We start from the raw sequence: 12,764 nt of genomic DNA, 5'->3' as shown, positions 1-12,764 counted from the left end.
TTTTTGCTAAGATTTATATTTCCACCCGTTTACTTTATTTTGGGCGCACATTGGAAAAACTTTCTTTTTTTTTAACCATTTAGGAGACGTACAAATTTAACATTACTTTTTAGCATTTTGAGAAACACTTTGTTTTCCTATACCAAGCCAAGATTGGAAAGGCCCACTTTTAGAGTTCTTGAGCGCCCAAAACCATAGAGAACCCCCACAAATGACCCCATTTTGAAAACTAGACTCCTTAACGAATTTATCTAGGGGTGTACTGCATATTTTGACCCCACAGTTTTTGAATAAATTCAAGCAAAGCAAAAGGAAAAAATTAGGATTTTTGTTTTTTTGGCAATTCTGTCATTTTAAAAACAGCTTTTTTTGTACAGTGTACACATGAATGAAGACTTACACCCCAAAATGGATACCCCTGTTTGTACTGTTTTCAGAAACATACCCATTGTGGCCCTAATATTATGTCCGCATGCACAACGGGGCCCAAAATGAAAGGAGTAATCAGTGGCTTTCAGAACATAGATTTTGCTTAAAGTCCTTTTAGGCGTCATTGCCCACTTGTAGAGTTCTTGAGCGGCCAAAACCATAGAGAACCCCCACAAATGACCCCATTTTGAAAACTAGACCCCTTATCGAATTTATTTAGGGGTGTACTGTGTATTTTAACCCTACAATTTTTGAATAGATCTAAGCAAAGCAGTAGGAAAAAATTAGGATTTTCATTTTTTGGGCTATTGTGTCAATTTAAAAACAGTTTTTTTTGTACAGCACACATATAAATGAAGGCTTTCACCCCAAAATGGATACCCCTGTTTGTCCCGTGTTCAGAAACATACCTATTGTGGCCCTAATAGACTTACAGGACCCATGGCAAGGCCTATAAAGGAGGGAACACCCGTTGGATTTCAGGGTACCACTGAATAAATTTCAGGCCCCATTGCCCACTTATAGAGCCATTGAGCGGCCAAAACTATAAAAAAAAAAAACTCAAATGACTCCATTTTGAAAACTAGACCCCTTAACGAATTCATCTAGGGGTGTACTGCGTATTTTGACCCCACAGTATTTGAATGAATCTAAGCAAAGCAGAAGGAAAAAGTTACGATTTTCAATTTTTTTGGCAATTTTTTCAATTTAAAAACAGTTTTTTTGTACAGTGTACATAGGAATGAAGACATTCACCCCCAAATGGATACCCCCATTTGTCCCGTGTTCAGAAACATACCCATTGTGGCCCTAATCTACTTACAGGACGCATGGCAAGGCCTATAAAGGACAGAACACCTGTTGGATTTTAGGGCACAACTGAATAAATTCCAGGCCCCATTGCTTATTTGTACGGAATAAAAATTGACTCCCTAAAAATATCCCCCCCTCTGCGCCCTTTTTGGCGTTCGCAAATCTTAGATAAAAGTAATAATGTGAACTGTGTAGTATTTCCGAAGACAGGGGTAATTACGGAGGCTGGTTGGAATGGGCCCATGGGGCAATAAAACCGGTATCCCCCTCCTCTCATGTATTTTGAGGGGCTTTTCTTGACCTCAGTGGCGGGTATGGGGTGTAAAAAGTGGCGTTCTGTGAGTCTTCGTAAGCTTGCTGAGGTGCGGCGGTCTCACACAAAAGGCGCTCAACAAGCTGCTCCTGGAACTGCAGGAAGGCGAGCGTTCCCGGGGCTACTTGTAAATTGCGTATTACAGGTAGTGATCTGAATAACGCCGGGCTCACGCAGCCGTAGGCGGAATCCGCTTGCGGAGGCCCGCAGCGGATCCCAGCTGTGAGCCCAGCTGTGACCCTGCGTACAGCCGCGTAATGTACTGCACATAACTGCGTACTCACACAGGCGGTTATGCGCAGTACACCTTTTTTTTGTTTGTATTTCCCGCACCGTCGCTTAGCGATGACGCGGGTACCCGCAGCCCGTATACAAGGTAGTTGCGTATGGGCTGCGGGTATATCCGCGACCATGGAGAACAATGGGCTCTATGCTGCGGATAGCCGCGGTAAAATAGAACCTGCTGCGTTCTCTTTTCTGCGAGTGGATTACGCAATTCCGACCCGCTAATGTGAGCGGAATTGTGTAATCCAATGCGATTGATCCGCGTAATACCGAGGATCAGACGCATGCGGAATCCGTAATTCCTATCCGGTCATGTGAGACCGGCCAAAGGTAGATCGCTACCTTTTTATCACGTGACTGGGGAATGCTCAACGAGGCCACCCGTCACTGCTCCAGACTCTGTCAATCATCGGGCGCGCATGCGCAGACGGGGATTCGGGTCCCGGGACATCGGGACACCGCTGAGGACTGGGGGTGAGTATTTTCACCTCCCCTCATGGATCCGATCCATGAGGGGAGGTGAAACTGACTTTTTAAAAACTTTTAAAAAACTTTTTAAAACTTTTTCGCGATCGCCACTATCCATTGGATAACGACGATCGCGGTACCGGGGTCCGCTCACTGCGGTCCCCGCTGACATCTCCTGCCTCCCGGCTACCTACAGGAGCCGGGAGCCAGGAGATTTTAAATCTCCCGCGCCGCCGGGTCTTCTGCGCATGCGGCTGACGTAATGCCGCCTGGCGCGCATGCGCAGAAGACCGGCTTCGGGGCCCGGAGCGGCAGGAGAGCGGGGAGCAGCGTGCTGGACCTGGGTGAGTATTTTCAGCTGCTCCGATTGATCCGATCCATCAGGGCAGCTGAATCTTTAACTTTTTTTGTACTTTTATGTACTTTTTTGCGATCGGCGTTATCTATTGGATAGCCGCGATCGCAATGTCGGGGGGGGGGGGGGGGGGGTCCCGCAGCCCGGGATGACCGCTCCATGCTGTCGGCTACCTGCGGGCACCAACAGCATGGAGCTGTCACGTCCACAGCCCGAGGGGCCTTATTCTCTGCAGGATACGTGTTTTTACGTCAGAGAATAAAGCCCACTTCCGGAGGATGTAAAAAGGCTATGGCCCGGTCGTTAACGGGTTAAGGGGTTAACACGGAGGTGTACCTTGACATTCTAGATAATGTACTGCTGACAATGTGACAATACTCTGGAAATGGTCAAACATATTTCCAACAAGACCGTGCGCCTCGTCACAGACCCAACGCTGTTCAACGTTGGTTTGAGTATGTGGATGTTCAAATGATTGGACTGGCTGCACAGAGTCCCAACCTGAACCCTACTCAACAACTGTGGGACTAACTGGAACGTTGGGTCAGAAATATGAACCGTGTCCATCTTTTTGATAGAACTCAGCAGACGCTTGCAGGATGAATGGAGGGAAATACCAGCTGAAGTGTAGATGTTAGTAGAAAGTATGTCACGGAGAGTATCCAGTGTCATTAGGTCCAAAGGAGCCCCACTAAGAATTACCATATGGAAATAAATACTAGTATTGCTTATTGCACAGGTGTCCAATTACTTTTGGTAGGATACTGTATTTATAGGTCTTAATTTTTTTCTCACATAGCCATTTATTCTTGTACATACTGATTCATGACCGTTTATTTATGTAGCTATGTATTGTTCTAGCCCTTAATTATCCATCTTTAGCACCCCATAGCAGTGCTTGCAGCGGTCAGCACTTATTTAACTCTAACATTAGAGGTTCCCTGTTAACAGTGTCAGGGCTTAGTCAGACGGGCGTTTTTTGCCGCGATTTGCGCATGCGCATGCGTCCGGCGATTTTTTAAAACCATTGCTTTGCAATGGTATCGGACACATGAGCGCTTTTTATGCGCTCGTCCGATAAATTATAGAACAAAAAATCGCAGATCGCACCTATCTGCGATTCCTGTTCGCTTCTGTATATGCGCTCAATGGGGCCGGCGGCAGCAGCGCCGACCCCATTGAGAACATGTAGAAGACAAATCATTCTTCTCTGCCACAGCTGTAACAGCTGTGGCAGAGAAGAACGATGTTTGCCCATTGAATTCAATGGAGCGGCAATACAGCCGCTCCATTGAAAGCAATGGGCTGCCGGCGTGCGTGGGGTGAATTGTCGGGAAGGGGTTAAATATATAAACCCTTCCCTGCAATTCATCCTAAAATGTGTTAAAATAAAAAAAAATTGTATACTCACCTTACTAGTGCAGCCGGAGTCCAGCCGCGGCCGCTGTCAGTTCTCCTGAACTGCTTCTCGGCACTATTCAGCCGGCGGGGCTTTAAAATCCCCGCCTGCTGAATGATCTGCCTCTGATTGGTCACAGCCTGACCAATCAGAGGCCAGTTTCACTCACACACCCATTCATGAATTCATGAATGGGTGAGTGACTGCTGCCTCTCAGCGCTGAGCCAATCAGGGGCAGGTCTGACTCACATCCATTCATGAATTCATGAATGGGTGTGAGTGAGGCATGCCTCTGATTGGCTCAGCGCTGAGCCAATCAGGGGGCAGGTCTGACTCACACCCCCTTCACACCCACTGCAGGACGGCCGCTCGGAGCTCCAGCTGCCGGGAGAAGGTAAGTGCATATATATTTTTTATTTTTACACATTTTAGGATGCATTGCAGGGAAGGGCTTATATATTTAAGCCCTTACCGACAATTCATCCCGGGCTCGCCCGCAGCGCATTGCTTTCAATGGAGCCGGCTGTATTGTCGTCTCCATTGAATGCAATGCGCTGGACAGCTCCGGCCCGTTTCTAATGAAACGCGGCTAGGAGCAGATTTTCGGGCGATTTGCGGGCGACTTGCGCGCACCGGTCACGCGATTTGCGGATGCGCATCCGTCATGCGATCCGCAAATCGCGTGAAAAAACGTCCGTGTGACTAAGGCCTCAGTGTCAATATGCACTTACTTATTTTTACCACTAGAGGTCCCAGTTACCTTGATTACCAGGATGTTTTTTTCTCTGCTGTTTTGGATCCACTTCCTGCTTCTCATGAATGACAGATCATATGATCAAATCATGTGTAGCACACATGATTTGATCATATGATTTGCATTACATGATCATTTACTATTGAACTTTAGTATTTTGTCTTGTAATGCTTATGTTTTATTAACCCCTTAAGGATACAGCCTTTTTGTCTTCGTTTCTGGTTTTTCCTCCTCACTCTAAGAGCAGCTACTGCTTAACTATTGGCTGAGCGTTCAGCCAATCACACATAGCTCTTAGCTATTCATTCATGAATAGCTAAGATATAGCTATTAGCAGTAGCAGGAGCCCTCAGCCAATCTGCACAGCCCTTTCAGGAGGTGGGGATTTTTAAATCCCCGACTGCTGAAAGAGCTCAGTAGCAGTGCCGGGGAGCCAGACGGAGGACGCAGCTGAGAGCAGGAGAGGTGAGTATAATTCTTTAAAAAATTTTTTCACACTTATTGATGATTATTGGGGAAGGGCTTATATTTCAAGTCCTTTCCCGATAATCATTCCGCAGGGCTTGCTGAAACCATTGATTTCCCGATCCCATTGAAAGCAATGGAATAGAATGCCGGGGACTTCTGCCACAGCTGTGACAGCTGTGACAGCTGTGGCAGAGGATTCCTTCCTGCTGCCGCTGGCCCCATTGAAAAGACTGGCGATATGTCGGCGTGATGCCGATATCCCCGGCGTCATGCCGATTTTTTTCTCGCACTGCGTTGCGAGACTTTAACTTTAGAATCGCATCGCAGTGGAGAAAATATCGCCAGTGGGTGGGAGCCCTTAGAGACCAAACATCATCCAGTTATTTGGATTGCAAGGTGGCCATTCAAGACCCCCAAATAACAATCAGTGTATTTAGAGGGTTAACAACCGCGATTAGCATTAGCGCTGATTGTGGCTTTTGCAGACGGGTTTCTGCTATCACAGACATCCAGCACCCGCATCGCAATCATGCTGCATAAGAATCCCGCATACCCAGAACGTAAATGTGTGCCCTGTGGTGTTAAGGGTTAAATAATTTCATCTGAATTTGACTAGGGCTATTTGGTGATTTTGGCTGCGACGCATATTGTGCGACCATTGATGTCACTATGAACATGCTACATTTAATCCCAATGTAAATGAATGTGGTCATGCTGCCAGTTGCTGCAAACACAACTCAACAATCACACAAAACCCAACAGGTTTGGATTTTTGCAATTGCTGGCTTGCAGCAAACTTGAAAGCACACATATGTTTGGCTGAGCTATAGACTATATAGCTGTATATACATACAATGAAGTAGTAAAGCTTAATTTGTAATTTGCTGCAGCTCTTTGTAATATCACAATGTATTATCTGAGGTTTTAGGACTGCAGGTTCAAATTTCGGTATTATAACAGATTTCTCCCATTATGCACAAATGGAGCTACGCAAAGTTAAATCACAAATTCAGCTCTGCTACATCTGTACCACCTTCACTATACCTATGTATGGAGCAATACGAACATATTCTGCCATCTAGTGGACAATTGTCATATTGCATCAGGATAGCGGATAACTTTATGATCAGTAGGGGTCTGACCACTGGGACACCCACCAATCCTGGGAACTACATCATTTTTTAGAACTTTTTTACATCATTCACTGTACAGTATAAATAAAGTTTTTAACTTTACAATAAGGTTGTTGTGATGCCAAAATTGTATATTTTTTATGCTTTCACAAATTTTGCACTATATGGATAATCTTAATGGGAAAAACAAATATATATATATATATATATATATATATATATATATATATAAAAATAATATATATATATATATATATATATATATATATATATATATATATATATATATATATATATATATATATATATATATATATATATATATATATATATTTTTTTTTTTTTTTTTTTTTTTTTTAATTTTTTTTTTCCCCCTAAACCTTTTTAATTTTTTAAAAGAATTGTTTAACTCTCCCTATGTGACTTGAATGTTTAATCACCTGATCTCTCATATAATACACAGCAATACACTTAGCAGCAGACATTTATCCAATCCAGGGTATTATAGCAGGACCTGTTAGTTACAGCTGGGACCTTCTGATGATGGTACGGGCACAGCTCAGCTTTACCCAGTTCTAAGTAATATTTTCTAGCAGTCGCACAGAAGAGGAAAAATCCACACTGTATAGATGGCCCCGCTAGGCTGGGAGCTGTATTGGTGACCATATAAGTTGTCACCTTGTATTTCCAGAACATTAGACAACTAAGAGGACTTGTCCCTGGTTAATCAGTAGAAAGGCTACATAGCTCTGCAAATGACTTTATTCCTGCTTGCTTTTCCATAATCACCTCCGTGTCTGTCAAATGGGCGGTTCCCACTGTTCACTCTCAATGGGTGACATCCTAGTTCATTGTCTAACATCAGCTATTGAGAATTAGCAGTGGGGACCGCCCACTTGACACATTGGGAACTAGAGCTAAGAGTTGTCCATCTGGATGAAGAGAGGTAAGTATAGAAAAAAACTGGGACAGCGAGACTGCGACTGCAAAGCTATGCAGCTAACCCTGCTGGCTTTGTCCACTGATAGGTCCTCCTTAAGAAGGTTGCTAACAACTTGACAGAAGAAGACAACACAAGGATATAAAGTATATATGTATATTTATATTTGACATTTTGGATATGTTCTGGAGCTGTGGGCCCTCTCTTGCCTGCTCTAATATCTGAATGGTCATTTTGCTCCTGTGCTAGCCTTGTGCCTTCTTTGGTAGAGGCAGTTAGTCCTGTTAGACTTCCTACACACAGGCGAGTATGATATCGGGCTGTGAAACCTGGCCAATATCGAGGTCTCCAATGTGCTTTTCAGGGCTCATGTCCACGGGCGTTTGTTCACTGCGTATTGTGCGTACAATGCACAGTCATGTAATATACAGTGAATGTAGTCAATGAAAGTTCACTCCATGCACACCGGCGTGCAGACGTGTAGTGTGATTGTTCTCAGTGAGAGAAACCCAGTAAGATACTAGATATAATACCTTTTAATGGCTAACAAAAATCCATGATGTTACAGCAAGCTTTCGGGTTCAACCCTTCATGAGGCTAAAATGAAACCGGTTTGGATGGGGCAGAAATATAACATACAGATGCAGAAAGGACAACCCTCTTGATCTAAGTAAATGTTCACACACAGAAATTGAGACTGTTTCACACTCAAGACTTAAAATAACAGACAAACTGAGCAAAGAGATAAATACTTAATCAGTCCACTGAGCAAAGGAATGTGACAGTTTTATGATGTCTGTTATCTCTCCTTCATAGAAGGAGCTGAAAACATTACCTCTGCAGCACCACCTATTGGATGGCAACATTTTTACAAATCAATTTCTGAATTTTTATGAAGTTTAAAAGAAAAACTAAGAAAAAAAAAAAAAAACAATGATTGGGAAGAGGACACCCCTCTTAACCTCCTTCAGTCCTTTCATATTCCCTAATTATGCAAGAATCCAGGACTGAGGTTCATTCCATTCTTCAGGGTATCAAACATAGCCATAAATTTATACTTCTGCGACGCTGTGACTTGAAGTTGCCCTTCAGTATGATAACTCCCATCTGCTCTACTAGATATGTGAGAAAAATAGATCGCAGCATGCTCTATTTCTTGTCGTACCATGCAGTGTGAGCCCTATGCATTTGTATAGGCAGCACATGCAACGCTGTCCATATGCAATATGTCGTGTATGGGTGGTGTTTTCATATGCAAACCTGCTATAAAACAGAGCGGGAAATTAAAAAAAAAAAACAGTCTCACTGCACATGTCCGTTTGATACGTGGGCATGCACAGTACACTCGTGGCCATACACAGTCTCAGCTCGCAGACCTGATATTTACAAAAACTGGTAAGGCACTACGGGAAGACACGCAGAATTTTACCAAAATAACCGTGGGCATGAGGCCTTTCCGGCCAAAAATGCGTCCCATCCCTTCAGTAAAGTTGCAATCCTCCTTTATGGCTTTGGGAGATGGGCAAGTGCTTCCCATTGCTTTCATTGTAATGTGTTTTCCAGCCCCATTAAAAACAATGGGCGATGCATTCTGAGGTAACACCCAAAGATAGGACATACTGTGATTTTTATCCCACACTGCCATGCAATGCGGGGAAAAAATAAATCGCTCATGTATATGACCCCATTCATATTCATACAAGATTTGTGCATTTTCACGGCCGTGGGAGAACACCTTATTCTGACTATACAAATCTATAGGTATCAAAGCTTTTTATGAGGTTTTAATGTCATAAATTAGTAAATACAGATAAGTGCAAATCACAATGTAAAAATAAAAAAATTACAAAATGTTATTTCATGATTTTTTTTTATTCTTGACATAAGGTGAAAGAACAATTACAAATAAATTAGTGGCTCCATCCAGACAAAGGAAGTTTATAATTTTGCAGCATGTATCTCAGAGTTTTCTGTCCTGTTCATTGAGCTCCTTTATATTCTGCAAGGTCATAGGTGGAATTGTAAATGGTGTTCACTTTTACAGTGAAACTCGCATACGGCTCCACTTCCTCCATTACCTGATATTAAAAGAAGCATAAAGCAAAAGTCACTAACAAAATACTGATATAGGTTAACGGAAACGTTACTTATAGATACTATTATTTACAAGGAATATGTAACAAAAAAGAAGAAAGTGCTGATGCAAAAAAAAGATTGCTTGAAGATGAGATAAAGTAGCCAATAAGATCGTTGCTTTTGGATTCTGATAGTTTACTATGAGTCCCACTGTCCCTATGAGAACATTGACCTCAGCATGCTAGCACCGGTGATTGGCTGCATTAGTCATAGGGATTAGAGATGAGTGAGCATACTCGCTAAGGGCAATTGCTCGATCGAGCATTGCCCTTAGCGAGTACCTGCCCCCTCGAGAGAAAAGGTTCGGCTGCCAGCGGCGGGCGGGGAGCGGCGGGGGAGAGCAGAGAGGAGCGGAGGGGAGATCTCTCTCTCCCTCTCTCCCCCCCGCTCCCCCCTGCTCACGGCCGCAACTCACCTGTCACCCGCGCTGGCAGCCGAACCTTTTCTCACGAGCGGGCAGCTACTCGCTAAGGACAATGCTCGATCGAGCAATTGTCCTTAGCGAGTATGCTCGCTCATCTCTAATAGGGATGTAAGATGCTGACTAGAGATGAGCAAGCGTACTCGAGTTGCGGGAGTGAGCAGGGGGGAGCGGAGAAAAAGAGAGAGATCATCCCCCCCACCCCCCATCCCCCGCTCTCCCCCGCTGCCCCCGAATCTTTTCGGGCAAGCAGGCATGTACTTGAAAATGGTGATACTCGCTCGAGAATTTGCCTTAACGAGGACGCTCGCTCATCTCTAATGCTGACCAATGAGGACTACCGGAGCATTGACACTGGAGCAATAGAAGATTTAAGATATAAGTACTGTTCATTAATTTATTTCCTATAGTTGCTATCATTTGTTAAAACTCATGGAAATGACACAATGAGGGCGGAGGCGTACATGCCGCGTTTGTCACTCTTTTGTAGTTCATTGTAGTTGAGTTATCATAATGCGTTCAATGTCAAATTAACGTTTGCTACCTTTGTAAATTCCCCCAAAGAGGTGCCATTTGGCAAAACTATTACATGTTATCTTGGCTGTGGTTTTGCACCACTTATGCTGGTTTTGATGTTTTTGGATTTTTAAACTTTTTTTTGCACAGCGACAGTGGCAGTTGTTGTTTTTTTGCCGCCTTAGGTCAAGGACATACATTTTGCTTTTGTCCAGCACTGCCTTACAAAATTTGCTGCATGGACTCTGCAAAGTGGTTCACAGCCTGTCTTACACCGAGCCTGTTCTTTCAGTATTGGGTGCTAGAGCCTCCACACACTGCCGTATAGGCTCTATGGTAAATCTTTATGGAGGTTCAGTAGAAGGAACTCTACAGAGGCCCTACTACACCACGGTACAGACTGGCACCATAATACAGCCATGTGGTCTTTCCAATAGGCTATAAATGAACCTGAAATGCTAAATAGATTATTCCGATGTATCTCAATAGCAGAAGATTTCTGATTGATTAGAAAATTCCAGTAATAATTCCAGTAACAACTCAGTCCTCACCACCACAGGGTTTTCTCGTGTGGCCGGTCTGTCTTTTTTCACACCGAGGCATGTTCTAGAGAGAAGGAAATGTTAGTGAATTTTTGATATGTTTGTATTCGATTATACAATGTTTTCAATGTTTTTCATTGATATTTAGTACGGTGAATATTCTGCTCATGAAATAGTAAAAAACATAAACCAGTTTTCATCTGAGCTCTATTCTGTTAGGTTCACATTTCTGCTCTTGTTGTTTTTTTTTCATCAAAGACTTGATGTTTTTGAAATGAGTAACATAAATTAGAATGAAGGTCTACATTAAAAAAGACTGGAGTGAAAAAGAAGGTAGAGCAACCCGGTGGCGGGGTATGTAGACTAGATATTATCACTAGAGTCCCATGCAGAGTCTCAGTGAGGGTCTATATCCAGAGATTCGCATGGAGATGCTGCCAACCACAGTTGTGCCTATATAGACCATGAATGAAACTGGTATAAAGACGTAGATAGAACTGCTGGATTTGTAATAGTAGTAGTGGTGAGTAAAACAGTAAAAAGCTATCATAATAGAAAATGACAATAAAACACCGAAGTGACATCAGGCAGGAACCCGTGGAGCAGGGAAGCATCGGAGCGGCACCAGAGCTGCCAGCCGCAAAGAGACAAGAAAGCACTGGAGAATTGGTGCAGAGGGGAGAAGAGGGACAGCTCCCGGAGTGGCACGAGGCCAGAGAATGCGACTGCCGGTAAGAGAGGTCCCAATGCTGAGCCTGTGCCTGGTGGGTGACATCATCGGCTGCCCGACCAGGCTGAAGAGGAGCTGTGAAGCTGTGGAGAAGAATGCTGCTGACAAGGGCATGTAAGTATATTCTGTGTGTGTAAGTGGGTGTAAGTGAGGTGGTGTAAGTGAGGGGGTGTAAAAAAATAAGTGAGGGGGTGTAAGAGAGTTTGTGAGGGGTGTAACAGTAAGTGAGGGGTGTAAGAGTAAGTGAGGGGGTGTAAGAGAGTAAGTGAGAGGGGTGTAGGTGAGGTGGCTGTAAGAGAGTAAGTGAGGTGGTGTAACAGAGGAGGTGAGTGTGTAAGTGAAGCGAATCTGTGTGACTGCGAGTGAGCAGGCAGTGAGCATGTGAGCAATTAAAAAAAAAAAGAAATGTGAATGTTTGCGAAAGGCAGAGGCACGTAAGGAGTGTGATCTAGTTGATTTTCGTAATTTCTGTAAGTAAATTTGTTGATCCCCACTAGAATGTGCTCCATGCTTGACAATGCTATCTGGTGTGCTACTTGTGCTACTGTGCGGTCCTTGATCATCCAATCGAGGGTGCATACTGTTGCGCAAGATGCATGCACGTCACACATTTGGAAGCCCGGATCCTGGATCTGCGACTGGGAACACTGAGATTCATTGACAATATGGAAAGGAGTTTGCTGCTCACTGAGCAGGCACTCGATGGGGTAGATGCGGGGGTGGATGGTAGTTCGGGAGAGCAGGGGGAGCAGGCAGCTAGCTGGATGACAGTTAGAAGAGGTAGAGGGAAGAGAACCAGGGAGGCTAGTTCTGAACTGGCACACCCTAACAAGTTTGCAAAGTTGGCAGATGAGGGAGATGGTATTACAGGGTCAGCACTGCTGCAGCATGACATGCCCCCTAAATGCCAGGGTGATAACTGCTCCTGTAAGAAGGGGAGTACAGGGCGGGCTAGACAGGTCATAGTGGTCAAGGAACTCAATTATAAGGAGGGCAGATAGGGCAATCTGCCACAAAGGCCAGAATCATCAAATGTTGTGTTGTCTTCCTGGCACTCAAGTT

The 12,764-nt window shown here is 44.1% G+C and overlaps 1 protein-coding gene across 1 annotated transcript in view; it reads right to left on the bottom strand.

Moving 5' to 3' along the window:
• Positions 1-9,227: 9,227 nt before the first annotated feature.
• The window catches only part of LOC136624599 (cell surface glycoprotein CD200 receptor 1-A-like), a 29,868-nt gene continuing 26,331 nt past the window's right edge, over positions 9,228-12,764 (bottom strand). The window contains exons 5-6 of the mRNA XM_066598559.1: positions 10,982-11,036; positions 9,228-9,435 (exon numbers count right to left, since the gene is read on the bottom strand). Of these exons, the coding sequence (XP_066454656.1) occupies positions 9,337-9,435; positions 10,982-11,036 (154 nt within the window). The 3' untranslated portion in view covers positions 9,228-9,336. The remainder of the gene's footprint in view (positions 9,436-10,981; positions 11,037-12,764) is intronic.

The sequence above is a fragment of the Eleutherodactylus coqui genome, chromosome 4, assembly GCF_035609145.1.
Source record: "Eleutherodactylus coqui strain aEleCoq1 chromosome 4, aEleCoq1.hap1, whole genome shotgun sequence".
NCBI lineage: Eukaryota > Metazoa > Chordata > Amphibia > Anura > Eleutherodactylidae > Eleutherodactylus > Eleutherodactylus coqui.
Note: the sequence above shows the minus strand (reverse complement) of the source record. Positions and strands in the feature narration are given on the sequence as shown.